General features: G+C 36.8%; 1 protein-coding gene across 8 annotated transcripts in view; it reads left to right on the top strand.

Moving 5' to 3' along the window:
* EVI5 (ecotropic viral integration site 5) overlaps positions 1-27,744 on the top strand; it is a 90,852-nt gene that overhangs the window by 40,810 nt on the left and 22,298 nt on the right. For 7 of the 8 annotated variants that reach the window (XM_076337739.1, XM_076337738.1, XM_076337731.1 and 4 more), the window contains 6 exons: positions 102-236; positions 2,423-2,563; positions 3,100-3,258; positions 4,984-5,130; positions 10,492-10,587; positions 22,937-23,032. In XM_076337739.1, coding sequence (XP_076193854.1) covers positions 102-236; positions 2,423-2,563; positions 3,100-3,258; positions 4,984-5,130; positions 10,492-10,587; positions 22,937-23,032 — 774 coding nt within the window. The remainder of the gene's footprint in view (positions 1-101; positions 237-2,422; positions 2,564-3,099; positions 3,259-4,983; positions 5,131-10,491; positions 10,588-22,936; positions 23,033-27,744) is intronic. The other variant, XM_076337732.1, reaches the window with a different exon arrangement.

The raw sequence follows: 27,744 nt of genomic DNA, 5'->3' as shown, positions 1-27,744 counted from the left end.
ATGTTAAGCATTTGAATGTACTTTTCACTCCAAATCTGGCATATAAACCCCTTTCAAACCATCTGTGCTTCATACTAAACATATTTCTGCAAACTTTGTAGCATAAATGCAGTTCACGATACAGTGAAGACTTTGTGCTACAGCTGGAAAAAGAGCTGGTCCAAGCCAGGCTGAGTGAAGCAGAATCCCATTGTGCCCTGAAGGAGATGCAAGATAAAGTTCTAGAGATGGAAAAGGTAAATCAAACCAGGACCTTCTGTATAAAATAGCACTAGAAACAGAATACAGGTCCCTGTAATTCTTTGCATAACTGTGCTCTAGAATCTTCTCTTCTATGCTTTCATGACTGCAAGATGCTTTTCAAACCTGAAGTTAATATAGCAAAAAACCTAAGATCTGTTTGCACTGGGAAAGGTTTGTGCAGAATAGATCGCTTTTCTCCTGTTCCTGAAGCCCACTGCAGTGGAAAACTTGGCTTCCGGTGGAGTCTACAGTAAACATCAATTGTTTTGAAATTACATCCTGCAACAAGAGCAGTAGGCTTAGGGTGAGCACTGAGGTGATGTGAAACTAAATAGTTTGGGAGGGGAGGAGAGAAGAGTTCAACATTCCCATTCCCAGGTCTTGAGTTCTTGAGTGTCTCTGACTTTGTCCCGTTATGGGCAGGGAAAGAATACCTCCACTGTTCAGTATCAAAGTCTCTACTGCTTTTTGGGTGCCATCCCAGCTTGTAACTTACTGATGCCAGAGTTCGAGCTGTACTCAAAGGAACTGTCAAACATTTACCTTTCTTCAAAGAAAAACCTAACTGCATAATAAAATACGAAAAAAGGAAAGAAAAAACGCACTAATTGACCTAAAATGAAGCACGCTCTTCAGATCCTGTTGTATTGGCTTTGGAAATTGTTTCCTCATGGAAACTTTAAAGAGCTGTATACTCAGGAATGTGGCCAGAACTTACTACCTAATTAGATTAACCCACTGGAGTCAAGATTTTATTTTTTTAATTATCTGAGGGGCTTGAAGGGAGTCTGACAGGCTAGTAGTGTGGTAGTTTTTACTGTACTGAACATTGGTAAGAATACAGGATCTAAGGTACTTTTCAAAGTTCAAAAAGAGACTACTTCTTTACTTAACCTTCATCAGCATGAAGATGGCATACATTGAAAACTGAAATGTGAAGAAAAACTGGAGCAGTGGGGAAAATTCCAGTGTACCAGACAAACCCAGATGTAAAGTAGTATTTCAGTCTGTCCATAGTGAATTTAGGCACACGAGAAAGCGTCTGAAGTTAACTCCCTCAAATGCCTATAAATACAGCTCTTTACTGCTGTTAGCGATATGTCGTGTAATCTGGGAAAACTATGCTCAGTAACCCAAGACTTGCATGGCTATACTGAGAGTGATGTAAACATTCAGAAACACACCCTATCACTTCCTATATTTGCCAATACTTGGAGCCCTTGATTTGAAACAGAGATGCTAATAAATGGCTGTTGTGCTGTGTTCTGTTAATGTTAATAATGTACTTTACTCTCAAGAAAACCTGGCAACTGTCACAGTATTACACATCTACAAAAATAGTTGATTTTGCTGAAAATTACTACTGAGAAATACAGTAGAAGGTGATGAAACACAGTTCAACTTTGAATATTTGGTGTCCAATGATTTGATGTAGGGATATTGTAGCTAGGCAGACTATGTCCTTTTTCTTCCCCTCTGTTTCTTTCCCAGACTTCCATTATTATACTTCCGTCACTGTTTTACTTTCCTCAGGTCACTCCTGCCATGTGTTTTCCTGTTCTCTGTTTCGCTTTCTCTAGTCTTTCTACTTCTTCCTCATGTGTTTTTGTGAACATCTGTGTACTTTCATCTGCAAGACCTTTTCTTGACTGGTTGTTGTTTATAAATATTAATGGATGGTTCCTTTGTCAACATCTTTTCTGCTTTTCAAAGGCAGATGACCTAATTCCCAAAAAATTAATTTCCATTTATTATTTTTCCTGTAAGTCTAAATAAAAGTTCTAACTCTACAGGTACAATTTCAGTTCCTCGTTTGCTTTACTTTTATCAACAAGCTCAAAATCTTTCAGATTTCCCTCCATATTTTTGATGATGTGTGAAAAATAGTGTAAATAATGCTTTATTAGGGATACCATCCGGGGAAATCTGGAAGTCAAAATACCTAGAACTACCTTGTCAACTCTTTTTCTGTAGTTGGCAGTTGGAAGATACTTACTCACACTTGCTATATCCAGGAACTTAGGTTTTTGAGGGATTTTTTTTTTTTTTTTCAAGGGATGTGTAATTAAGAAAGTTTGGTTAGTAATAAGAGTTATCATTCCATGTCTATTCTTGGAGTGGGTCTCACTAAGCACAATTGTATTCAAATACATATTTAAGAGGATGGTCCTTGTTGCAGAGGAACAGCTCTCTCCCTGATGAGGAGAATGTTGCTAGACTACAAGAAGAACTGATTGCAGTAAAATTAAGAGAAGCAGAAGCTCTGATGGGTCTCAAAGAACTACGGCAGCAAGTCAAAGATTTGGAGGAACACTGGCAGGTATGGGTAGCAATACACTTTTAACAATTTTTATTTTCAGTGAATGATGATAAAGCAAAAGACTATGAAATTTTGAGATGTAGAGATCAAGCAGAAACTAGTGATTGTGGATCAAGCCACTGAGGTGGGAAAATCTTTAAATGGAGCTGCCACAAGAAACTTCACTTCAAATGCATGTTAGAAATGGGTCCCCAGTTGTTATAGATGGCAGAGAGCCCGTGCTACCAGCTAACCATTCTGGTGGAAAGGAAGTACCTGATCAGTACTTCTACTTCACTAAATGTTAATAAGGGCTAGAAATAGGCAAAAGTCTCAGGATATGCTTGCAGTTCACTGACTTATGTAGTTGGGAACAACTGTATTCAGCTTTTTAATTGTCTATTTTTAAAACTAGGAAGTTTGTCCTAAAACCTAGAAACCCATCCAAACAGGAGCACTGTGGCAACTTGTCCCCATATAACTCTGAGACCTTAAATGAAATAAGGGAACACCAGGAAAGATCAGGCATTATCAGCAATGGCATGCTATTTTTCTAGCGTCATCTAGCTCGTACCACTGGAAGATGGAAAGATCCTCCCAGAAAAAACACAGTGAATGAGCTACAGGATGAGCTGATGACAGTCCGATTGAGAGAAGCAGAAACTCAGGCTGAACTGAAAGAGACGAAACAAAGAATGATGGAGATGGAAACACAGGTATGTTATTGAACACTAGCATGTGTGAATTGAGCTGAATGCTGGCAAATTGGTGTCAAATGGTAGATATCCGGTGATGATCTTTTGCCATCTACAGGTATGACTTTAGTTCCAAAATGTGCTTTTTTAATGCTGTTAGACTAGGAGGGAGAATCTAGCGCATACAGTCCAACTTACTTTAATGTCTCTTCTTTAGTCTTTTCCAGGACTAAGCTTTCTGCATTTCTCATTTGGACTAATTGGTAGACTCTCTGAATGTGTGTGAATCTTAATTCATTAAATTGTAATTGGTATAACAACAAAAGTACTTTTAAGGTGTTCTAAATTTCACAAACCTAATTGACAATTCTGATGATAGTAATTCTAATTCTTTAAATGGTAGTGGTTTCTTTCTTCTGGTGAAATTGCCTATACTAGATTATCCACTGAGGTCGTGAATCTGGTTACTAAACTGTGGATTCTCAGCAAAACAGCTGTATGTTGTCAGATTTTTTTTAGCAGAACCTTTAATTTCATGTGCCAGAAAAGAAAAGCATGATTCACCATTGCTGAGATTTGTGCAGAAAAGACAAAAATAACTTGTCTGCCAACATCTTTTTTGTTTAACTAGGGAATAAGTTAAATAATTTGTTATTAAGCAAACAAATCTGAAATGAAAGTGCAGTAAAGTTGGTGAGTTCATATTGGCAAACTCTCAACTGAGTCAATAAGCACAATGTGCTGTTGATTGAGAAGGATTTGTAACAGGCTTTTGAGAAATCTTCCCATGAAATACCTGCTAAATGTAACTGTTACTTGAAAGAGACCTGTGCATCCAAAAGGCTAAACAAACAAAAAGCTGCTTTACTGGACAAGCTTCAGCAATCTCAGAAACCAGGAGAGCATGTAAGAATGTGCTACTGAAGAGAGATGAGCTAACTGCAAGGCGCATGATGGCTTATTTCTGACAGAGGCACCACTTTTTCTATACCAACTGAATAAAAGTTTCCTCTTGCCTTAACTTTTAAAATGTTCATTGAAGTGTTAATACTGTTTTATTACAGTTAATGTGTGCTTTTGTTGTTTTTTCCCCATCTGTGTATTTATTTCAGTCAGTAGGGGGCACAGGTATCCTGCTGTCTGGATTACATGTATTAAAATCACAAGACCTTTAGGTACTTCTCACTTCAGTGTTAGGCATCGAGTCTTTGTATATGTTTATGCAGTTTACTATCATTTGACAGAAATGCGGTGGTTCTTGTGTTGTGTACTGGTCTATGCACAGCTTCATATAAAAATGGTGTGATGTACTAATGCACTGATCTCAATTAAGGTGCCATGTTACTTTCAGGAATTCACTGGACAGAGAAATGTGCACATAGTATTTCTGTCATACCTGATGTTTCTTGGACGCATCAGCTTGTTGCTGCAGTTGGGATACAAGTTCACAAAATCTTTGACTCACCTAAGCAAGAGATTGGGAAAAACAGATGTACGGGACCTTTGCAATAATGTTCTTACAATGAATCATCTGTTGTTTGAGAACAATTTGAATATCCTGGTCATAAACTAAATGTCATGCAAACTTTTCTGATTACACTTAGAAAATTCTGAATGCTTTGTCATCAGAAGTTTTTTACCGTAAATGATCTATAAGTCTTTCTTGTCAGACTTCAGGGAGTTAAATTAATATCAAAGATCTTTCCTTAACATGCATTTTCTTTCCTTTTTTGTCATAAATTTCAGAATCAGATCAATAGTAACCATTTACGAAGGATGGAGCAAGAGGTTACCAACCTACAAGGGAAGGTACAGTATCTTTCTGCACAGAACAAAGGACTTCTTGCTCAGTTGAATGAAGCAAAACGTAGACAAGCAGAGATTGAATGCAAGGTAAACAATATCATGAATAGACTATTTGTGTGCTAATGTATATGTACTCTCTAGTCTTCTATTGTTGGATAGAATTGTGTCTTAATTGAGAAGTAGAAATCACAAACCCCAAACTTTCTTTTACTGATTTGACAATATCATCTTGAATTTACCATCTCAGAAAATCACTTGAGGTTTTGACAGAAGTGCTGCTTTGTGGTCCCACAAAGATAAACTTTTACTTTAAAGTATGGTTCTACTCAGAAAAGTGTCTGTGTATAATACGTAAAAAGACACTCTTACAGAACAGATTCTGATCACTGTGTACTCTGATTGTCTTTAGTGATAGAAGAGGTTCATTACTTCAACACTGACTATTATGGCAGAATTAGTTTAGGTTCAAAAAAAGGGAGTAAAAGTAGTGTTTGAATGGAGAGGTGTACAGAAGGGAGTGTTACAGTAGTCATTTCCTAATAGTAACCAGACTTTAAGGGGACAGCCTGAAAACATTGGGCAAAAGATCAGTTTTTATTATTGTCAATGCACAAAAGAGAGCCCAATCTAATGTCTGAATCTCAGATTTAATTAGTTAATTTTGTAACTAAATCCATAACTGATTTCTAATAACTTATGTCTTCATAACTTGTGCACACATAATGTGGACAAGAAATAAAGGATAAGTCTTTCAAGCTTTTTTCTCAAAACTTGGATGAAAATGCTCCTGAAATTGCTACTGATATTTACTTCAAAAAAGGGCAATATTAGTTGATAAATCACTATAGAAGACATTACTTGCTAGAGACATGAAAACAACTTTTTACTGAAATCTTATTTCCGAAAGATGTATGAATAGTCTTTTATAAAATCAGCTAGCACTGAACAGTCAGTAATTTCTAAATAGGATACTTATTAGTATGTTAAAAATAGTACTGAGATGAAAAATCAGACTACCATTTATTAAACTGTGGCTGTGGATTTGCCACTTGAGAGCAGATGCTGTTATATAATTTGTTGTTCGTGATCACATCTTAGTTTTGCCCTTAATGTAACCAAACCTTTTTTATGTGCGCTACTTGTTTCTGTTCTCATTCATGCAGAACACTGTTATTGGTTGAGTGTTTGTTTTTCAATTTTATCCAATATACATGCATTTTGCCTGTAACCCCATACGTACCCCAAAGACTGCGTTAACTACAATTCCATCAAATGCTTCTGTGGACAATATGAATCAGGAGTGTAGTTTGAGTGGTTTACTGTTGTCACTTAGCCTGCAGATGAAATGACATCCTTATTAATATGCATTGTTTTGCTATAATACCACACTTCCCAGTTTTTACAGATTTTCATTTCTTCTTGTAATTTCTTTTCTCTAAGGTAATGAATAAATCTAGGCAATTTAATTGTGTAGTGAACTCTGATCTTGTGTTCGTTACTCAAAGCCATAGTGTGTAATTTGTAATTGGCAATTTCTTGCTAGTTTTGCCTTAGTTATAGTTCTTTCAGCAAAATGAAGCTGGTTTGTCTTGTTGTTCAGTTCCATTTTAAAGAAATTTAAGAACAGTAAATAACTGACATGTACTCCAGGTATTTCAGGTTTTTTTAGGTTTTCATTTTTCTTGCTGTCTTGCCAGTTCCATTTGTTTCCAATGGAACCTGAATCTAAAGTGTGGTGAAGACGTAACTTCTACTGACTCATCAGACTCCATCACAAGCTTTTAGGAAACAAGCCACTGAATCTTATCTAGAAGAAATTGCTTCTATTGACTGGTTTTTGTTCACCATAATCACTGATTTCCTAAGTGCTATTTTTTTTAAATGCTGAGATTATTCTTATTGATCTTTTTTTAATAGTCACGATCTTGGTGACATGTCTTTTCCTATAACCCATAACTGTTTTGTTTGATTGTTTTTTGATACTGAAGGTCCTCATTAATCCTTAAGAGATTGAGAGGGTGTAGTCAATATTCTGGAGTTTTTATGTTGACTATAAAAAGAGTAGTATGTCTTTAACCTGACTAATGAGTTAATATACATGACTGTTCTCACTGCGATAATTTGCTTGGAAAGTTATGTTCTAACATGGGTTAGAGAAAAGTGTGGTGGTAATGGACAGAGCACCAGTCATATTTTTTTAGACGTTCTCTGAAAGTAGCAGTGGTCAATAGCCAGTGAAGTAGTGGTACTGACATACAGTAATTAGATCCTGAAACTTGTTTTGCAGTCACTGATAGGAAAAAGATTACAGTTTACATTGTAACATGTTTTCCAAGTTGACATTTATGATATAAAATTAAATATTACCAATTTGATGCACATACATTGCCTGGAGTTCTGCTGTTTAACTGTGTGCTAGACTGACTTCTTGGAATGAGGCTTAGTATAATACCATATAGACTCCTGTACTGTTTACATACACAAGGTTTTTTTGCTAACTGTATTGAAAGATGCTCACGTTTAACTTGTTGGAAACAACCTTTCTCCAATGTAGTTTCCCTTCATTCCCTTTTCCCTCTACCTCTGACATTTGTCATGAACTTTCATTGTGACTTTATTTTCTAATAAACTATACAAACAATTCAGCAGTGTTTTACAGATTAATAAGAATGCTGTGTCATCAAAAAGATTAAGCCATGTTAAACAATATACACAAGTTTAAATATTCTCACGCTCCTTAAATGGGATGTAATTTGGTGTTGAACTTCCTATTGCTGTTTCAAACTCATGAAAAACTTTTCAATTTTAAACTCTAACTATATGATAATACACAGTTAAATGAAAAATGAGAGGCTATAAAAATCCATTGTCCTTTGACGGTTGATTTGTAAGGACTGTCGTTCTGTTTCCTGTCCCTTGCTCTCCACATTCAAACTACTGGAAGCATGATTTTTAGCTTAATCTAAGTTTCATGCCAAATGCTTTCACTTTTTCTTGTTATAGAAGAGACTATTTTAAGTTCCTTTCTCCCCACCTCTATATGCCAATAAATGAAGGAAATACCTGCTTGCGATTGTTTAAGGTTATTTCACTGTGTGAGGAAAAGAAGATTTTAATTTTAAAGTGAATTTAAAGAAAAAAATAAAAGCTGATATCAAGTAGAAAGCGAAACATCGTTACACTTGCAAGCCAAAACCTTGCAATGTTACTGGCTTTGCTTATGCTAACTAGGTTTAGAAGACACCAGCATATCCCATGACTACTATGTGAGGCATATGTTACAAGTGTGAAGGGCTAGCCTCCAGCAATAACAGAGGACTTTTCATACCTACAGTCCTTCCAGAAGCAGGTTCAGTATCTGTAACTTTACTAAATAGTGTTGCTACCAACTTAGATTTGGCTTGCAATACAGATAATAGCAGGTAGCTTGAATTGAAAAGACAGTACTGCAGTGTAAATATCTGAAATAAAGCTATTTAATATGTTACTGAAACAACAACTTTGTATTCAAAACTGATGAAGAAAGTTTCAATAATCTTTCAGGTAACGTCATGGAGCAATGCAGAAAATGCTAAATTTTTGTAGCACTAAATATTTTTAAAAGTTCTACCTTGCATCTCCTTAAATCTAGCAAGTTTGTTATTCCTGATTCCATTAGAAACTGATGTTTGATTTGTTTCTTCCTATTGTTTCAAGTCATCTGAAATCATGCTCTTTTACTTCTGTCACTACAACTTGGCTAGGTAGCAACATTTCTACTTGAAGAGGTGTATCAAAAAAAGACACATTTGGATTTTCAACTCCTCAATTGTGTTTTCTATGCAGAAAGAGCTGGTACATTATTTCTGGAGCTTGTATTTTTCTTTAAAGAATAGCTTAAAATACATAAGCAGAAATTAAATTTTTTGTAGCAAGTTGCATCTCATACCACCTGTATGGCAACTGTTTTCTGTCCCTGGTGTGTACTGTTATGTTTTTCCTGCTTTATCTGACTACTGCTTCTACAGCAAGGACTTAATTTCAAATTGTTTCCTGAAACACAGCACTGATCTTTCTAATCAGTTTTGCGAAAGAATTTACAACATAAGATTTGTGCCCCTGCTCCAGTCTTGTCTTTCCTACCATATCAGCTTTTGTGGTAATTATTGAGAACATGCTCTGTTTCGGAGATAAAGCATCAGTGCCATCTAGAGCAACACTATTGACTCATCTCAGATGCCAAAGTCAAACCAAGCCGGTCTGTTCTTTAGCTTTCAGTTAAATACATGCAATCCTGTGGACTTGTGGGTTTGGCTTCTTTCGAGCAATCGTGCAGCAGAATTTAGCAATAATGGCTAAACTTGGGCTAGCACATGATGGATTCCTCTGAAATGGACTCCACTGATTACAAATGCTGTTAATTGGATACTGTAGAAGCTGTACCTTCATTACAGGGATCTTTTTTCAAACAAACAGCACGTTTTCAAGTAGCTACCATAGATAAGCTTTGGCATGTTCAATTCAGTCTCAACCAAACTGTCTAATGAAGGGTGGTTAAGTACTGTCAGTTTGAAGCACGCATTAAAATAACTGAAATACTGGAACTGACTTACAGTAACTACAGTTCGCAGTTACACCAGTCTGCCATAAAAGTAGGTGTACCTGAGCCTCGTCTGTCTCTTCCCCAGAATTACTTGCACTCCAGCTGAAAGTATTGCTCACTCAATATCTATCACTGTTTTCTCTCTGTGGTTGTACCAAGCTGCTGACAATATTAATTGTTTTGTGCTCTGAAGTCCTGAGGACTTGCCTCGTAAAACAGAAATAAGAAAATTTCCTTCTCTCTTGTTCAAACTCAAATTGTCTATCACTTATAGGGAAACTTACAGGTTAAACTTACACTGGGAGTCTGATTGTAGGTTACGGGCATTAGAATTTTATTCTAAACTGTCTTGCAAATCTTTGTTGTATACTGTGACTAAGATAGCTGGACTTAAATGAGGTTGAGAATATCTGTGCTTTTGTGTTTGGTTTTTTTAATTTATTTTTTTAGACAAAAAGAATGATGAAATAAGTAACTTGTGTGGCTTTGCTGTTTCTTTATATACAAAGTCAAAAGTTGAAGCATGAGTTTTTTGTTGTTACTTTTTCTTAATTTACAATATAACATTTATGGAACACAAGACAGCTGTTTTCTGGACCTGGAAATTGATAACAGCATGTTTTCAAAACTACACAGATATTTTTTAGGTTGTTACAGTTTAGAATTTATATTAGAAGATTACACAGTTCTATGGGTTAAAATTAAATTTGGGTTCTTTAGAATATGCCTTATCAATAGGTACGATATTTCACACAGCAGTGTATTAAGTTTTCTTTACTTACATAATTTTGGGTAAAAGCAGTGCACAGTAGTTAATCAACTGAAACTGATATTATTTGTTAGCTTCAATCTATTACTTCTTTCAGAGTAAAGAAGAAGTGATGGCAGTACGGCTCCGTGAGGCAGACCGCATTGCAGCTGTGGCTGAACTCCAACAGCATATTGCTGAATTAGAAATACAGGTAACAAGTGATAGCATTAAATGTGTAACTTGATACTGATTACTTTTTGTACTTTGTGGGTTTTTTTCTTCCTCCACTTTCTTTCCTTATTAACCTACTGTGAACACAAGGCACTGCTTTGCAAAGTGGGACAATGCTATATTGCTAAATGTGCCTCCTTTGTAAGCAAAGGCCTTAAATCTATCTTGTGGGCATTCTTCTGAGCTGTTAATAATTGCTTCTGTACAAGCACCATACTACAGGCAACACTCTTTTAAACTCTGACTTCTGTATTTGTTTTTTGTCTTGTAATTAGTAATTTTTACCAATTAATAGATGAGACTGAAAACATCCTCTGTACAAAAAAAATGCACACATTTTGATTCCAGCAGCCATTCTTTTCTGTGCTTACTCTTCTGCTATGACCAGTATTGGAGGATTTGTTGTAAAACTCTTACTCCCTTTATGTAAATCCTGAAACCAGGAATGTTATTTACTGCTACCATGCCACTGTAGGATCTGAAGATGCATCCTTTGGCCTCTGTGTTGTTCCTTATGCTTTCAGTTCCTTTTGGAACTTTCACTGTCCTGTGAACTCACTGCTTCCTTGATGAGAGAACCATAAATGACTGTTCTTTATATTTTCTTGGCTTTGAGAAATCATGATGTCTTGCTGTAGTCTGTCCTTCCTATACTCATATACTGTTGTCCTGTCTGAACGTTGCTGCATCTATCTGCAAAGGTTTACTTGGTTATCTGAGTTACAGGCTACAAACTCTCTAGTTTACCTTCCCCCCCCTCCCTGCCCCCCAGCCTGGTATTGCTAGTGTCTGTCTTCCCTCTGAAATCTTTCCTTCAAGGTGATGATTTTACTGTATTGTGTCAAAGCCTTCTTTTCCCTATGATTTCTCAACTGCTTGCATCTTTTTCATCTCTTCATATATAGAATGTACAAATAAATTTAATGGAGCTTGCATCAAGAACTTTCACTTTGAATATTTTTCCTCTAGTGCAGCAGGCACTAAATTTATTAAAAGATAAAGTAATCGTTTCTTTTAATCACGTAATGCTTAGATAATGCTGTGATCAGTACATTAGAAATACTTAGATAAGTACAGTAAGCATTGCATATGAATCATTTATCATCTACTAAGATAACAAGAGAATAGGTGAGTTTAAGTCAATCTTCTACTCATGTGTTAGCATTTTACTAAAACAAAAAAAAAGGAAAAAAGTTTAAAGGTTACTTCAAACAATGTGATTTTGTAGGTGAGGAGCTGGTACTCATTTTGCATTATTTTCACTTTAGCACAGACTTCAGATGCCATCCTGCTTCCACTGTTTGACTGATACGGGTCTCCCAAAAAGTACTCTAGTCTTGATTTTATGAAATGAAGAAATGGTGAATCCCATAATGATCAGTTGTTTTTTCTGATAGCTGTCACCCAATTAGAATTGTGTTCATTTTTTGATGTAAATACATCTGACTTGGTTTTCTGTTGTTTGACTGATCAAATCATCAGTGCTCAATCATTTTATAGCGCTCTCCTATTCCCTTTCCATATTTGTGCTTAAGCTGTGGGTGTCAGAATTGCACGCAGATTTTCATAATACCTTGTCCTGAGACAGGTAAAGAAGTTAAGTGCAGGAACGTAATCCATCTCATAACTCTGGCTAATACATCCAAGGATTATGCTGTCCCTGTTTTGTCATGATACTGCACTGTCTCATGTTTGGTTGTTTATCCACATCATCTTTCCTTCCTTTTCACAATTACTACTTTGCATGATGCAATCTTTAGTTATGTTTTTCCATTTTTCTCATATTCTAGGTGGCCTCGGTTTTTTGTTTCCTGCTAAAGTGCATTTCAAGTTCCAATCTTTTTGGTGTTCTTAGATGATCACCTGTTAATGATTTCTTGATCTGTAGTCTTTTAGTAAGATTCTTGATTTTCTGCACAAATGAGAATGGCTGTGCTTTCTTTGTATACAGTCTGGAGTATGAAGTCATTCTGCGGCTGTGGTTCATGTTTCTAATTTAATGAGTTTGACCTGTTAGGCTTTTGGTGAACTATTGATCTCAAACTTATACTGACCTGAAATACAACTTCTTCAGTTGTGAAATACAGGTTTCGAGTGATAACTGTATAAAGACATTTAAAACAAAAGTGATTTAGTAGAATTAAGTTCCTCTAATGTCAATTCACTTATTTTTGACACTCAAGATGTGACTTGAAATGCTTTTATTGGGCTGTGACAGATTTTTTTTTTGTAAGATTCTGTAAGCGAATAGATATTTTTGACCAGTGTGTTTTGCCAGCAAATATGAAACTTAAGATCAAAACTTCCTTTTTGGGTACTCATGCTCAAAGGCCTCTGAAACACCTGCACCAAAAAAAAGTAATAATGGAGTTGGAAAGCCTTAACTCCCAAAGCTCGTAAACTATAAAACATGCAACTGATAATACAGCTTAAACAAAAGCTGCTTTTTAAGGAAATTGAAAATCTAGATAACTTCTTCCTCATTGGAGAAAGAGCTGCTTCCCATTCTCTTCCGTTCAGCTTGTCACTGGAATTGGGGTGACCTGATGTGGGGAGCAGAGGGCTTTTAATCTGGACTTGTCTTAATGACTTGAAATGCAATATTTAATACCATAAATACATTTAGCCAGACTTGGAGCATAGGTGTCAGTCTCAAAGTAATTGTGCTTTTAACACGGGACATCACAAATAGGTCTGCTTGTCATACTGTTTCAAAGCTGATAAAGATGAAGGGAGGAAGTTAACTTACCACATAATAACCTTCCTTTTTTTGAGGGGGATGGTGCTTTTCTAAGAAGCTCTAGGGATTCAGTGCCAGGTCCACATGGTCCATAGCAATGTTTAACCTAAATTGTGCAGTTTTCTTTTAAATGTTCATGTAGGTGTAGGTGCAAGACACTGGTGTTAAATTTGTAACACAGAGTATCACTACTCCCACATAAGAACTGATCTGATGTTACACACACAAATGCTAGATTTAAATCACAGTTTCTGGGTCACTCTTAGTTTTGGTTAGTAGTAATGACAGAGGGAGAGGGAGATAGAACTCTATCATTCAATAGTAGATGTAATTCTGCAGCAAGGTGTCAGTTTATTATGATGTTAGGAAGTTATTTTTTATATATTCTGAATGTCATCTTATCTTGGTCAGGCATTCAGTTCCTGATGCTAAGCTTTTAAACTTTTGTGTAAGCATATTGAAGTGCAAAGAATAGTCCAATACATGATGGATATTTTTAAACAAAAGAAATGTATGAGTCATTCCTTAGCAAAAATAACACAAAATTGAAGTGTAACTGAAGTTTAACTTATGTTGCATATACGTAAGCCCCAGAAGTGACAAAGAAAAATCCTGAAGTTATGTATAAACAAAGGTTTACTTTGTCAGCCTTTGTTTTCTCCTATATCCTCATTTTTCTCTCACTTGCCAGTTCAGCTTACAAAACCCTTGGGAAGCAAAGATGATTCAGAAGTATTTAGCAGGCTTCTGGGCTTTGAGCAGGACATTTGAGCAAATTATGAACAAATGAAGGATGGATTTTGGATGGCTGGGCTGCTATTTTTTGTACCTCCATGCTGGGGAGAAGCTGTTCTCTTCAATATGATATGTTCTACTTTCTCACAAAGGTTAGAGGTTCACATCCTATAACTAAATGACTTGTTTTGGCCAAGCTACATGCACTCTCTGACCCCTTTTGTCCCATCCTTTTGTAAGATATGGAGAGCCAGGACTAAGGAATGGATATTGTCTCCTGTTATGTCTATAGTCAATCAGCAAAACCTCAGGTTTGTTTCCTCAGGGAATTGTCTTTCTTGTTTTCAGCTGAACTGGTCTGATAGCTTCAAACTGCAACAAGCAAATGCTTTTAACTTCTTAATATAAGCCTTTAAAACCCTATTGCTTTTAGCTTGTACGTGCTTTCCTAAAGCTGCCAAGAAAAGTCTACTAAGCTTCACTACGCTTCTGGCCTAATAGCAAGTGTTCCTTCTGATCGCGTATGGGCAGTCCTGTTGGTCCCTTGGTGTTTTGTTGTTGGTTTGTGTTTTGTTTTGTTTTTTTTTAAAAAAAAGCTTTCCCTGCAATAGTTGAAGGAAGGACAGACTAAATGAGAGAAAGAGAGGCTTTAGAGAAATTCGGGCAAGGTTAAATCGGTTATAAGCTAGAGACAATCAGCTGGCTGGGGTAAGGAGCACTAGGCCAGTGAAAGTGTAGACAGACTGAGGAAGCAGAGCTGGGTCAGCTGCAGTCTCTGCTCTGCAGTTTAATTCCTCTCCCCCCATTTCTATTCAGGCTGGTGACTTGTAGCATCCTCTTAAAATTATCCATGGCTGGTTTGGGTTGGGGAGGTACAGAGCACACTTGTAATATAGAAAACTGTTTTTAGGTCTGAGTAATCTTAAAGCAAAAACTATAAGAATTTATTCTTCTCTTCGTTAGGTTGATCTGGACAGGGGCTAACATCACTTCCCCCGATGTGTTTCCTGGCAGATTCAGAGAATTTTGTCACACTTACCCTATCTCTAACCATGTCAAAGCTGCTTTGAGAACAACTGTAAAGGAAATCCATGATTGTGCTAGTTCTCTCCCCCACAGTTTAAACTTTTAGCACTATTTCGTTAGAATGAAGCCTTTCTATGACCTCTGTTTAACAACTTTTCCAAGTACTAACTGTTGAGTAAAGAAATTGTTTCCATCTTTTCAAATTACAGGAAACTTTTTTTTACTCTTATCAATAGTGGTGTGTGATGTTAGTGATGTGTTTTTTGAAAGTCTAGAATGAGTCACTGTGAAGTCACTGAAAGGACACTAGTTACCACATTTACCCTTCTGAATAAACTTCATTTACATTTTTTAATGCAGTGTCTTTTGCCACAGAGTAAGTATTTAAGAGCCTCCCCTGAAAAGAGGCTGAGACAGATTATTACCAAGTAAATAATTCTAAGTCAGAAAAGATCAAACTAAGTGTGTTAGGGAAATGTCCTACTCTCTAGACCTTTTTAGTAAAGGTGATAGACTGTTATCTGAGGAACAGCAACCCTCTGGTGTGCCTGGATTTTGTCTGCCTATAAAACCATTGGTTTTGTTTTTCTGTTTTTAAGTTCACAGTTATTAAAGTGAAGACCACCCTAGATGCTTTCTTATTATTTAAAATGGCCTACTTTCTTGTTAACATGTATTTCTTTTCCTACTCTGATGTGATCATCAAGAGTGTGTTAGAAAACTTTGCTTGTGCTCCTCTTGGGATGAAACACCTGCAACTGAAATTTGATTACATGGACCTTCTGTATCTTGCACTTAGACCTTTCTTGGTCGAGCAGCAAAAGCAGGCTTAAGGCCTCCAGTGTGTTCCAGGTGGTTTCCAGTGATTGATTGATTTATTTAATATTTAAACTTTGTTTTATCATGACTACTATACTTGATTTTTGGGGGGTACTATACAATAATGGTTTCAGGTATTTAAGATCAGCATTCTTTCAAGCAGTCTGTCCCTGCACTCTTGTGTTGCCAGCTGTGTATCCTGGTCCTGTGCTGATTGAGTTTGGAAGGTCTCTGCATGCTCAGTAGTTCTCAGTAGGCATCAGGTGTGTTTCTTGAGACTAGCTGCTGCTTCTTTTGAAGGTACAGAAAAGCTTTTTTTTTCTTAGAAAGCCAGACAAAGGAGGATTTAAGTACGATACTACAACCATGAATCTCAACTGATACTTTTTTGTGGGCAGAAATTTTCCTCATTCTAAGCAGCAAATTTTTGGGGAACAGATTTTTCTTCTCAGGAGCTCTCAGCGTAGCTCTTAGTATGCATGCAAGTACAGCAGCTCTAGTACTTGAGCAGGATGAGAGGTGAGAGCTTCCAAAACTGAAGGGGCCTAAGTGAGTTCTGGTTTAGCAGCTGCTTTTTTGATCTGTAGGGCTCACTTCCTGCTTCACTGCCCATGCTACTCCCTCTATACACAACCTCTGAGGCAGGAGCTTGGATTGCGTGTTGGCTGCTTACGCTGTTACAAGTACCTTTTCCTTGAGCAGAGGTGATACCTGGCCAGTAGGGTGTTTGTTTCCCCTGATACAGGGTTTTCTAACCCTGTTAGTGCTGGTGGAGCTGGTCTGTTGGAAGAGACGATACGACTGGGAGGAGTTATTAATCTTCAAAAGCAGCGAAATCGAGATGATGGATCTTTAATTACATTGTAACACCAACTGGCATTACTTTTCGAAAAACCCTTCTGGGAAGAGAAGGTAGGCACTGCAGTGGTGCCAATACGCAGGAGCAGTACCCCAGGGAAATGGATGTAGAGATTCATTCACGTATGACGGTGGGTTTTTTAAACAAAATCCCTAGATTCCAGAATTGGCTAGCTTTCATTATTTTGCTGTTCTGATAATACTCACACTTTGCTTATTGATGTTACCTGCCTTTTTCACTGTATATTCATTTTAAACTTAATGGCTATTATTTGCCTAGAGACCAGCTATTCTTCTTGGTGTCGTGATCTCCCCAAATACCACAGATTTTCTGTAATAGTGCTCCCCCTCAAAAAAAACAAACCAACAACCCACATCCTATGTATATAATCTTAGATGTTTAAAAAAACCCATGAAGAGAGAGATTACTAATTGCTTATGCTATTTCCTTTTAAAAGGTGTGATGTTCATACCTTAATGACTTTTAAATTGTAAGTGGAGTCTTAACATTCACTTTTGAACCAGTACAGTTGAACTGAGTGTTTTCTTCAGAAGTACAAAACTACTCAAACACAGTAGTACAAAACTATTCAAGCACAGCATAAAACCAATACCGAGTGAAATGCCCGGTTCCTACTGAAGTAAATGCTACAATAGGAAGCATTCAATTAAATTAACTCAGGCTACATGAAAGCAATTTAATTTTTCTTATGTCAGTGGGGCTGTCTAGTAATTTATGGTGCAGCCTCACCTTGAATACTGTGTGTAGTTCTGGGCCCCACAATTTAAGAAGGATGTGAAGGTCCTTGAATGCATCCAGAGGAGGGCAACAAAGCTGGTGAAAGGGCTGGAAGGGAAGTCCTATAAGGAGCAGTTAAAGACTTTGGGCCTGTCTAGTTTGGAGAAAAGGAGGCTGAGGGGTGACCTCATCACTCTTCTTACAGCTTCCTGAGGAGGGGAAGTGGAGAGGAAGGTGCTGATCTCTTCTCCCTGGTATCCAGTGATAGGACGCATGGGAATGGTTCAGAGCTGTGCCAGGGGACATTTAGGCTGGACATTAGGAAGCATTTCTTTGCCAAGAGGGCGGTCAAATACTGTAACAGGCTTCCTAGAGAGGCGGTCGATGCCCCAAGCCTGTCAGTATTTGAGGCATTTGGACGATGCCCTTAATAACATTCTTTAACTTGGTCAGCCCTGAAGTGGTCAGGCAGTTGGACTAGATGATCGTTGTAGGTCCTTTCTAACTGAAATAGTCCATTCTAATTTAATGGAAACAGAAACCCTTAGATTTTAGGTATTTTAAAAAATTGAAAGTTAAAGCCAGATTCAGAATATAGAAGGGCCTTGAGCAGGGCAGTCAGCTCCCTTTTTTCCTTGGTGGTTTTACAGAAGATGGGTTTTATGTCCTTTGCCCTTGAACACCCTTACCATTTAAGAGAGTTGACATTAATTTGTTTTAGCTGTGAAAGACTTGCCAAATCAATCCATCCTAAAAGCATGTATTTTCCAGCACATCTGCATGGCTCAACACTTGAAGCAAGAAGCTAGCAATAATAATAATAGTAATACTAGGATTGACAAGAAAAGGATATCAAGAATGTCCTGAATGTGGGCTCCAGCCTCCCTGGCTACTGGGGTTGGACCATGGAGAGTGCAGGCTTCTGTCCTTTGGGCAAGTAGCCCTCTATTCCCCAACTCAAGTTCTCCTTTGATCTCAATAGTTGAGCTTCCATCTGCCATAGCTGGTTCTTAGGCTGAGGCCAGACAAGACTTAATCCAGACAAGACTGATTTCTTCCTGCCTGAGCCTAGAAACCTTTTCAACATATACTGTTGGACCCTTAGGAGGAGAAATGAATTAATCTGTTCTTTAGAGGGTTATGATACCTGGATGTAAAATGAAGGATGGCAGCAGTAGAACAGGAAGAATGGAAAACATGCATCTCCAGAGAAGCAAATGAATGATAGTAGTTATTTCTGGAAGATTATTATCTTCAGTTGTCCTGCAGTGCATCAACTAACTAAATAAATGCAACAGCCATATCCTGCAGATAGTGGGCTGAAGATGAAATCTGCAAGAATCCATCAGTGTTATTGTCTAAGGTCCTTACCTTTGTTTCAGTTCCATTCAGTACTTGTTGTACCTTCACTTTTCAGTTTGTCCCTCTTTCATGTCACTTGCAACCTAGCTAATTCCCTGTCCCTCTATTTCTTGGCCAAGTTTAGTTCAGATTCTGAACTCAGAACAAATGGTAACTCTGATGTTAATCTCAGTTGCCTCATGACTAGATCAGTCTCAACAGTTAGAAATTGTATGTATGTAATATGGTATTATATTTGAAACCGAAAAATCCAAGGTGAAGCTGCTCAAGCCTTCTTAATTAAGCTACTACATGAAACATGAACATAAAATCCTTTGTGCATTTTCCATGTGTGTTGATACATGTTTGGAGCATGAGTGTGCTTGCTGTCTCTGGGGCTTTCACCAATCACAGTGGCATATAGCTGTGCTTTGGCACTAATCTACTGTCATCTAGAATTATGATGTACAAGTGGGAATCTAACCTGCATGGGGGCAGAATATAGGCTTTGTTTTGCAGTGGTGGAGGTTTTCACTATCTCAAGATGCACATGCACTGACAACACTCCTTAAAAGAGACTTTAGGATGATATTAAGATCACTTGATAAAAGCAGTAAGAAATAGGTTTTTATGATAATCAGGAAGTAATAGATAACGTGTCGTATAATCTAGGGTAGGTTGAGAAGCAAATCTAGAATGACAGAATTTTTGGGAGAAAGTATTTGTCTTTGACAGATACCAACAGATAATAGAGAAAGCTGTTAATATTGCCTTCTGTGATCTTAAAAGGAACTGCCATGTTGAAGTTTTTCCTGCCAACAATTTTTCTTTTTGACTTCTGTCAAGCTGCCTTAATGAAAAACTAGTGTTAAAGAGTATTACTACCAAATTTAAGTTGTTCACATTAAAATTTGCCTTTGATTAACAAATGCTCATCAGAAGCTGGAAATTGCTAGAAAGTAACCTGAACTTAATGCAAATATGAAATGTGGCTGGAAAGTGAAACAATTTTGCAGATCATAGTAATAATTTGTACTTGTATGAAAATAAATATATGTATTGATGGAAATAACAATCTCTTCTCACAGTTTTAAAGAATGTTGGGTAACTTAAAGATCATAATCTGACCGATAAAACTACTTTTTATAAAATAAATGTTTTGGTTCATTTGAAATATGTAAACTTTCAGCTGTCTACTTATTATTTATTCTCTAAATCAAATGATTTTTGGTAAGAATTAAAAAATACTTTAATGCTATAGTGTCTGACCCCTGCATGTTTTCCAGTGGTTTCCTACTGCACCTGCATGAGTGTCTTTTAAATAACTAAATTAATGGCATGATCAACTTAGCTTATTAAAAAAAAAAAGTAGAATATATCTTTGCTGTTGCTCAGAGAGATGAACAGCAGCTATGAAGAAGACTCTGATACCTTGTACTAAAATTTCTCCTATGTCGTCCTTCCAATTTACCCACTGTAGACAGACTTCAACTTATAGAACATGGGCTTATTTAGTTAGCTAGAAATATCTTATTTCTGTTGCAGCCAGTTAAAAGGATCAGCTTCTGACCTCTAGTGTTTTGAATGTTGCAAGAGGAAGTTACAGCATGATTTTTTCTTTGAAAAGTATGTTTGTAGAAAATGACATTGCAGGGTTCCTTTTTTGTTCTGAATGCATTTTTGTGAATTGTCAGCTCTACAAAATCTGTAAGTTCTGAAAGGAAAACTGAAACTTTTTTGCCCTTCACTAATAATGAGGATCTTGCAAGCCAGGCTTACACCCTACATTCAGCTCCAACTGATTGGAGCTAGAGTCAGTTCTTCCATGAGCAAATTTACATGTCAGATTATTCTGTGATATCTGCGTTAACTTTACAGTGTTATTTATGTAATAAAAAGTAACGATAAAAACACCTAAATATAATGAAAGTCACTCCCAATATGGTATACACTAACAGCTTTTAGCTATTTGTGCTGTGCCAAACTTAAACTAGTAAATGTTACTGTTTCTGCTGTTAGTTTATACCGACTTAACTTGGGAATGCCGGTTTCATGTCCTCTTGTGCATCCAGTTTCAATGTAAGCTCAGCTATTTATTACACTTTCATTTTAAAAGAGCTATGGCACCTATCTTCTATTTATGGTAAAACCTTGCTTTAGTCTTGCTTTTTGATACTATAGTGTATGATTTACATAGTAATTTGGAGTCCATAGAACAAGAGGTTTAAATGCAAAAGTCAGGGTTTGAAACAGAGGGAAAGGATTTAGAAAGCATTTCTCCCATATATTCCTGCTACCACAAGAGATCAGGTCATTCTCGTTGTCTGGAATCTTAGTTTCTGACAGCAATGAAGCTTTTTCTATATACAGATGTAAACAGCATTGTTTCTGGTCTGCAGGTTGTGTTGCTTCTGCTTTGGTTTCTCCAATACCAATAGTCGTCCTTGTAAAGAGAGATGATGGGTTTGTGGGGGGTTTTTTTAACCTATTTAGGACAGGAACAATTCTTAATGTTGTTAATATTAATCATTTTTTTTGTGAATTTGAGCCATAGGTTGCCTTGGAAACTAGGTTCGATATGGAATTATGCATTAAAGGATCTTGTGCCTCCATGTTGCAGATTCTGTGAATTAATAGTGAATGTGACAAAGTTGTTTTTCAAGTAATATTGTAACGCATACCTTGCTGCAAGAAAAACAAAGTCTGAAATTAGAGAAATTGCTTTGAGATTGCCAACACTGACAGAGCTCAAGGTTGTTCTCTTCATGCAGCAAAAGGGTTTGGAAGGTGGTATATTGTCCCTCCTCCCTTCTCCCCCAGGACAGAACATGTACCAGGTGTTGATATTTCAGAGGGATGTTTTAAAAGAACCTCTACATTAAAGCTTTTTGTCTTGTATTTTGAAGAACAGTTGACACCTTTCATTCTAAAAGGTATTTAAATTCTGTTTGCAAATGACTTTGAACTTGCCTGTTGTTGAAATTAACTGTTTGCTTACTTCATATATAATTAAAACTTCAGCAAAATGAGCTACAGGTAGAAAAAAACCCCAGATATTCCCATTCTATTTGTATTTCTGTAATATATTGGTTGTATGTGTCTTACAGTCAAGGTAAAGGTTTATATAAAATCAAGGTGCTTCTGTCCTCTAAAGCTGGTGGCTGCTTCAGAAATTACTCAGCTGGAAAAAAAAAAACAAACCGCTGCTCTTGACTTACTAGTAGCAAACTGAAGACATGGGCTGCCTTCTCTACCAAGACTAGTTATTTATCTCAGATCTGCCAAGTTTGGTTCAGTAACGTTAGGATTCCCTTTAGAGACAAGCTGAAAGTTAGTGTTGCAGGCATTCAAGTGCAGATGATGCCTTCTTGAGCATCTTGAAACTTAGGAGCTGCATTTGATTGACAAATGATGGAAATCGCACATTCTTCTTCATCTCTGGCTTTTTTCACTTGCCAATTTTTCTCTGTACCTCTCGCAGTATTGGTGCTAGGGGACATACCTCTCTTCACTTATGCTCTCTGGAACTCTTATATGATAAATACCACAATATTTTATATGTTACAACTGGTTTTTTAGGGGAGAAAAAGGCTTGTCATATGTAGTGTTTCCCAGTGCATGTCCTATAATGCAAGGAAAGAACATGTTTTGTTTACTTGTCACTTGGAGACAAAGGGAAATTCCTTGTTACTAAGTGAAAACTTTACATTAGTAGAAATAATGTACGCTAAGATATGTTCCATATATTGATACTATTCTGTAGGGATGCTTTACTAAATTGCATATGCAACCTCATGTACATTGGATGTGAATTCCACCTGTGAAGCTTTTGTTAATTCTTCATGCTCCTCCATAGAATCCTGCCTGTACTATGGTTGGTATTGAGAGGGTCAACTTGCTTTGAGCTACTGACACCCCTAGATACCTGCTGTAACTTCAACCAGATGAAAAATGCTGGATGGTGTCTGTGAATTGTTCATGACAAAAATATGCAGACAGTTAAAAAAAATTTTTAATATAGTATATCCGTGAATAATTTGAGTAAGGTTCTTTTTTTTTTAACCAAAACAGAAAGAAGAAGGAAAAATTCAAGGGCAGCTTAATAAATCTGATTCTAACCAGTACATCAGAGAATTGAAAGATCAGATAGCTGAGCTGCATCATGAGGTAAGTGATAAAATACTACTGTCTCTGATCACTTGCACCTTTTGTCCTATCTTTCATTTGTAGCAGGTTTTGCTTATCTAATAGTTATTACAGCTTCAGTAGCTGATTTTGTGTTATTTTAAATGAATGCAATAAAACTAACTCTTATACATGAGTCTTGCCCTTTGCTTAGTTACATGATTTGACATTAAATGAGATCAGCATTTATGTTCCGTCTTGGTTTTTTCCTTAATTTCATGAGTTGCTCATATTTCACTGTGTTGCATTTACTGCATTTGGAGCTGTGTGTATGAAAATAAGCCCCTTTATGTCTTTATTTGCTACAACTTTTAAGGCTAATTTAGTTAGAAGCTAAACTGCATTTGTGCAAGTAGAAGAGTTCATGTGTAGATTTTTTGGTTCTTGCTGTTGTGAGGATGAATTTTACATGGTAGTATACCGAGATTGCTTAAAGAGAAAAAGGATGCTTGCTTAATATCAGTTAACAGATTTTTAAGTTTTAAACCGCCAAAACCTTCAACCTATGAAATTTCTATCTTCAAACTTCCTTGCTCTAATAGTTGTAGTAACTTTCTGTTAGTTAAAAAGATCAGAAGGTCCTGAAACCAAAATGGCTTACGTAACTACTGTGCTCACTGGCTCATTTCAGTTCATTCTGCACTGTGAAGAAATGTCTTTACCTAATACTACACTGTGTGCAAAATGTCCAGTCATCTTTGCATTGTAGTCTGCTTCTGTTTCCATACGCTTTCTAATACACAGCTCTGACAGTGTCGCTTAAAACCATAGTATCATAGAGCAATACAACCTAATTATTTGTTTGTTGCCTTTTTTCTTTTGTTAAATAAACACATCCTTTATTTAAATGTAGGTAGTGTTGTCATAACAGTCTTAGTGGATTCAACCTTTTAGGACCAATCCCTTGAGAGTTATAACATAGTGGAGGATCTTGGATTGCTGTCTATGCTATAGATTGAGGGTAGTTTCTAGGGCCATCAGTCCAGCACCTTTACCAATCATTAAGCTCACTTAAAAACAAATTTAAAAATCAATAACCTAGCGTTTTCCATTAAAGGACTATAACTAGCTTGCTTTGTTCCTTATGAGAAAGTATGTTGCTTGTAGAATTCCCAGAAAGCCAGGTATTTTGCATATTTTGCGTTATGAATAAATAAGGCACTGTACTGACTTTTTCCTCTGCTCAGTGTAGGTTTAAAATTGTTGCATAATTTTCTCTATACAAGCATTTGTCACATGCCTGGCTGAGCAACTCAATTGTCATGAAGGCATACAATTGTGTACGTGTTTAATGCGTATAAGTTTATGTGAACAGGTTGGAATGAAGTTGAGGTTCATCAGCTCACGGAACAAGGATAATTCTGAGTAATACCAGTGATTCCTAAACAGTTAAGTCTAGACAAATCTTTATTAGCATTTTAATTTGATTGAAAGAAAATATCAGCTAGGGAGAATATGAATTTCAACAATAGTAGAGTTTGAGTAATTCCATGTAGAAGAGCACTCCTCTTCCAGATGTGTGCTTTGTTGTGGCTTAATTTTTAACTTCCAAACTAGGTAAATGCTATAGGAACGAAGTATCTCATTCTAGAATAGACAGAAACAGTAGGAAGAAACTCTGTATGTAGTAGCCAAGTTCTACCTTGGCAGCATTTCTGAACGCTTCCTTACACAGAGTTTCTTAAAGCCTGGAAGTCCTTGTTTACGAATGACTTTTTTCCCTTACTATTACATATCTATTTGTCTAGTTTTTAAATAAAAAAGTAGGGAGGGAAAGTAATACTTCGTGCACAATCCTTTATTTTGAGCATAACCCACTGTGCTGATTTTGAGATAATGTAAGGTTAAGTCTGAAATGTATGTAGTATTTATAGGTAAGTTGGTGCTAATAAGTAATAATTAAGTCTTGGATTAACATAGCTGCTTAGTAAAGAACTTTGCTCGCAGTGTTTCCTGAAACAGCAAAATCTGAATAAAATGGCAATAGAAAGAGGCAAAAATGTTTGCCCTCAACTGCTAAATGTTAGGATTAGTATAATTTAGTCAATACCAATTAAATAAACCAAGTTTTTTACATCTGCACTGAAGTGTCTTCATGTGTAGATCTGCTAATGACCATGCTCTTTGCTTTTTGGCTAGCTGCTTTTTGATTCTACTTCTGCAAAAGCTAAAAGAAACGTTACAAATTTGCAAATTCATCTTCCTGAAGATAGGGTGATGGTGTATGTGACACGCTGACCACAACCTCCCAACTGGTTAACATGTAAAAGGCACTGGTAAAGGAACAGTTCTTGGTGACTGCATGGCTACCATCTAATATATTGTAATTGTGGAACTTTAAACTGGACATAAATTAATGCAAAAGTTATAGTTTAAGGGGTGGGATGGGTGTGTCTGAAACAAGATTAAATGTCTTGGCATGGCCATCAATGTTGATTCTGCTTATTGAACATTTTTTTTTCTCTGCAGTACTGCATTTTTACGGAAGTTTACATCAGAAGAATTGCAGGTTCTCCATCTGAAGGATGGAACAAAATAACAAACAGATCCTATATTGAATATAAGTAACCGCAAACTAAGTCCATATTCTGGCCTTCTGATAAACACTATTTCATGTCTTTGGCCAGCAATCTGAATGCATGTGTTCCTCTATCAGTGGAACCTGGAGGAACTAGATACTTTAATTCTATCCTGTGATAGGATCCATCAGATGGTGATGGTACCAAGATGTGGCAACAGCACGATCCATCCTAATCACAGAGTTCCAGTGAAAGGTCTACTGTTCCATCGGTGTTTGCAAGCCAGGCTAGGAGCCAGGGACAGGGCAAACCTAGAACACCAGTGAGGAATACCAGAGAACAGCAAAGAGGGTCACTGTTGCTGCCCAGGGTCTAAAGCTGAATTCTCTCCACTAAAAGGTGGTGGTGGTGGGGGTTTACTACAGCACAGGTGCAACAGGCTGCTGCTTTAACACCTCTTGACTTTGTAGTAAAGAATAGTTTGACCCTCAGATTTCAGATATTTCTCTCACCCGTTCCAGTGTGGTAACCTAAATCAGCTACATATCAGAACTCTGCATATAACTTCAGATGATTAATTTTATTTTTAAAAAGTTTTGTTTATACTTTTAAAAACTTCCAACCGATTGCCCTTTGTTGTAATCTGAGTCCATTGATTAATTTTGGTCTTCCTTTTCTGAGCTCAAAATTTTGCATGCATCTTAAATATGGTGTAGCTTGCAGCCTAAAGGATAAATTTCATCTGCTTTTATTACTCATCTGGGAATAGTAACGCTACAGTCAGTCTTCAAATCATATTACAAGAAGACTTGTTCGTAGTAAATATAAGTTGTGTTCCTGTTACTGAGTAAAACTGCACATACTGGAAACTGGTAGTATGGCATCCAAAACTGAACCAATTAGGCACATTGCTATTAAATGTACAAGGTAAATTACATAGAAAAAGATGATGCCTTTTTTCTTACCTTTCAAATAAGGCAAAATAACTATAAATGGAATTACTGTATTGGATTTTTGGTTTGTTCTAACAAGATACCTGCCTGCTTCCTCTTATACCTAACCAGTGGATTTCTGTAGTATGGTAAGCTGAATTGTATATTGACTACTTCACAGTAGGTCTTAAACTTGTATTTGATGAACACTTCAGGAAAGCGAACAGACAAAAGCTAGAGCTTTGAGAACATTGTAACAAGACTTGTGTTGTAGACTTCTGCTGTATGCACACCATCTTAGATCTACTCACACGCAGCTCTTTCTTTGCACTAACTTGAGTAACCAAATACGGGTTAGAATCAAAATATTTAACATAATTTGCATTACTATGTAAAATGTTGAATTCATACTTAAATTCCTCTGTGTGGCCATAACTTCACTCAGAGTTCACGTACATGTAAATCAATTATTATTAACTTGCAATTTTAACTTCAGTAAATATGTCAGTCATTTTTATGTTCATTCCCTAGAAAGATACTGACAGTTATCCTTCAATCTTTTACACAACCTATCAACATTTGAAAAACAGCTGGTGCATAATGAAAGGACACTCAGAGACTGCAGTTAGCCAGTCGCTAATCCTGTGAAAAGTTGTGTATATTTAGTGTGGGGTTAGTGCTACACTTCCTTTCTTCCTTATTGGCTGAGTTGCTTTATTGGGCACAAAATTGTTAGATGCTTATGCCTTATGGCTTTACTGTTGAAGGCTGAAACTAGTGTGAAAACCTGAAATATTGAGTATTGTCACAGATTCAAACAGGAAGTCATGACGTAAACTTCTTTCAGAGCTTTTAATATGCACTAGACTTAGACACTCTGCTTGCCTTTTCAGAAATTTGTGTCCCATTGCCATTTGTTCTTTTCATTAATTGAAATCTTTCCACCTAGCATTTTCTTTCTTCCTCCATTTTCCTTCCATTCTTAAAGCTATGCCTACAGCATTCTTGACTTCTAGCTTAGTAGGATTTTAATCTAAAATGCTTTTCCATTGTGCAGCCCCAACAGGCTGTAGCTTCTGTGAAGCAACTTTGTTACTCCTGTCAGTAAGTACACAAGCTTGGTTGCCCTGTCTTTGGCACAACAGAAATAAGGTCTGGTGAGCGCTGTACTCTGTCACTTGACCTTACAGTTAATGTGCTTTAACTGATGTAGCATAAATGGCATGAGTGTACAGGCACTGCA

This window comes from Aptenodytes patagonicus, chromosome 5, assembly GCF_965638725.1.
Source record: "Aptenodytes patagonicus chromosome 5, bAptPat1.pri.cur, whole genome shotgun sequence".
NCBI lineage: Eukaryota > Metazoa > Chordata > Aves > Sphenisciformes > Spheniscidae > Aptenodytes > Aptenodytes patagonicus.
Note: the sequence above shows the minus strand (reverse complement) of the source record. Positions and strands in the feature narration are given on the sequence as shown.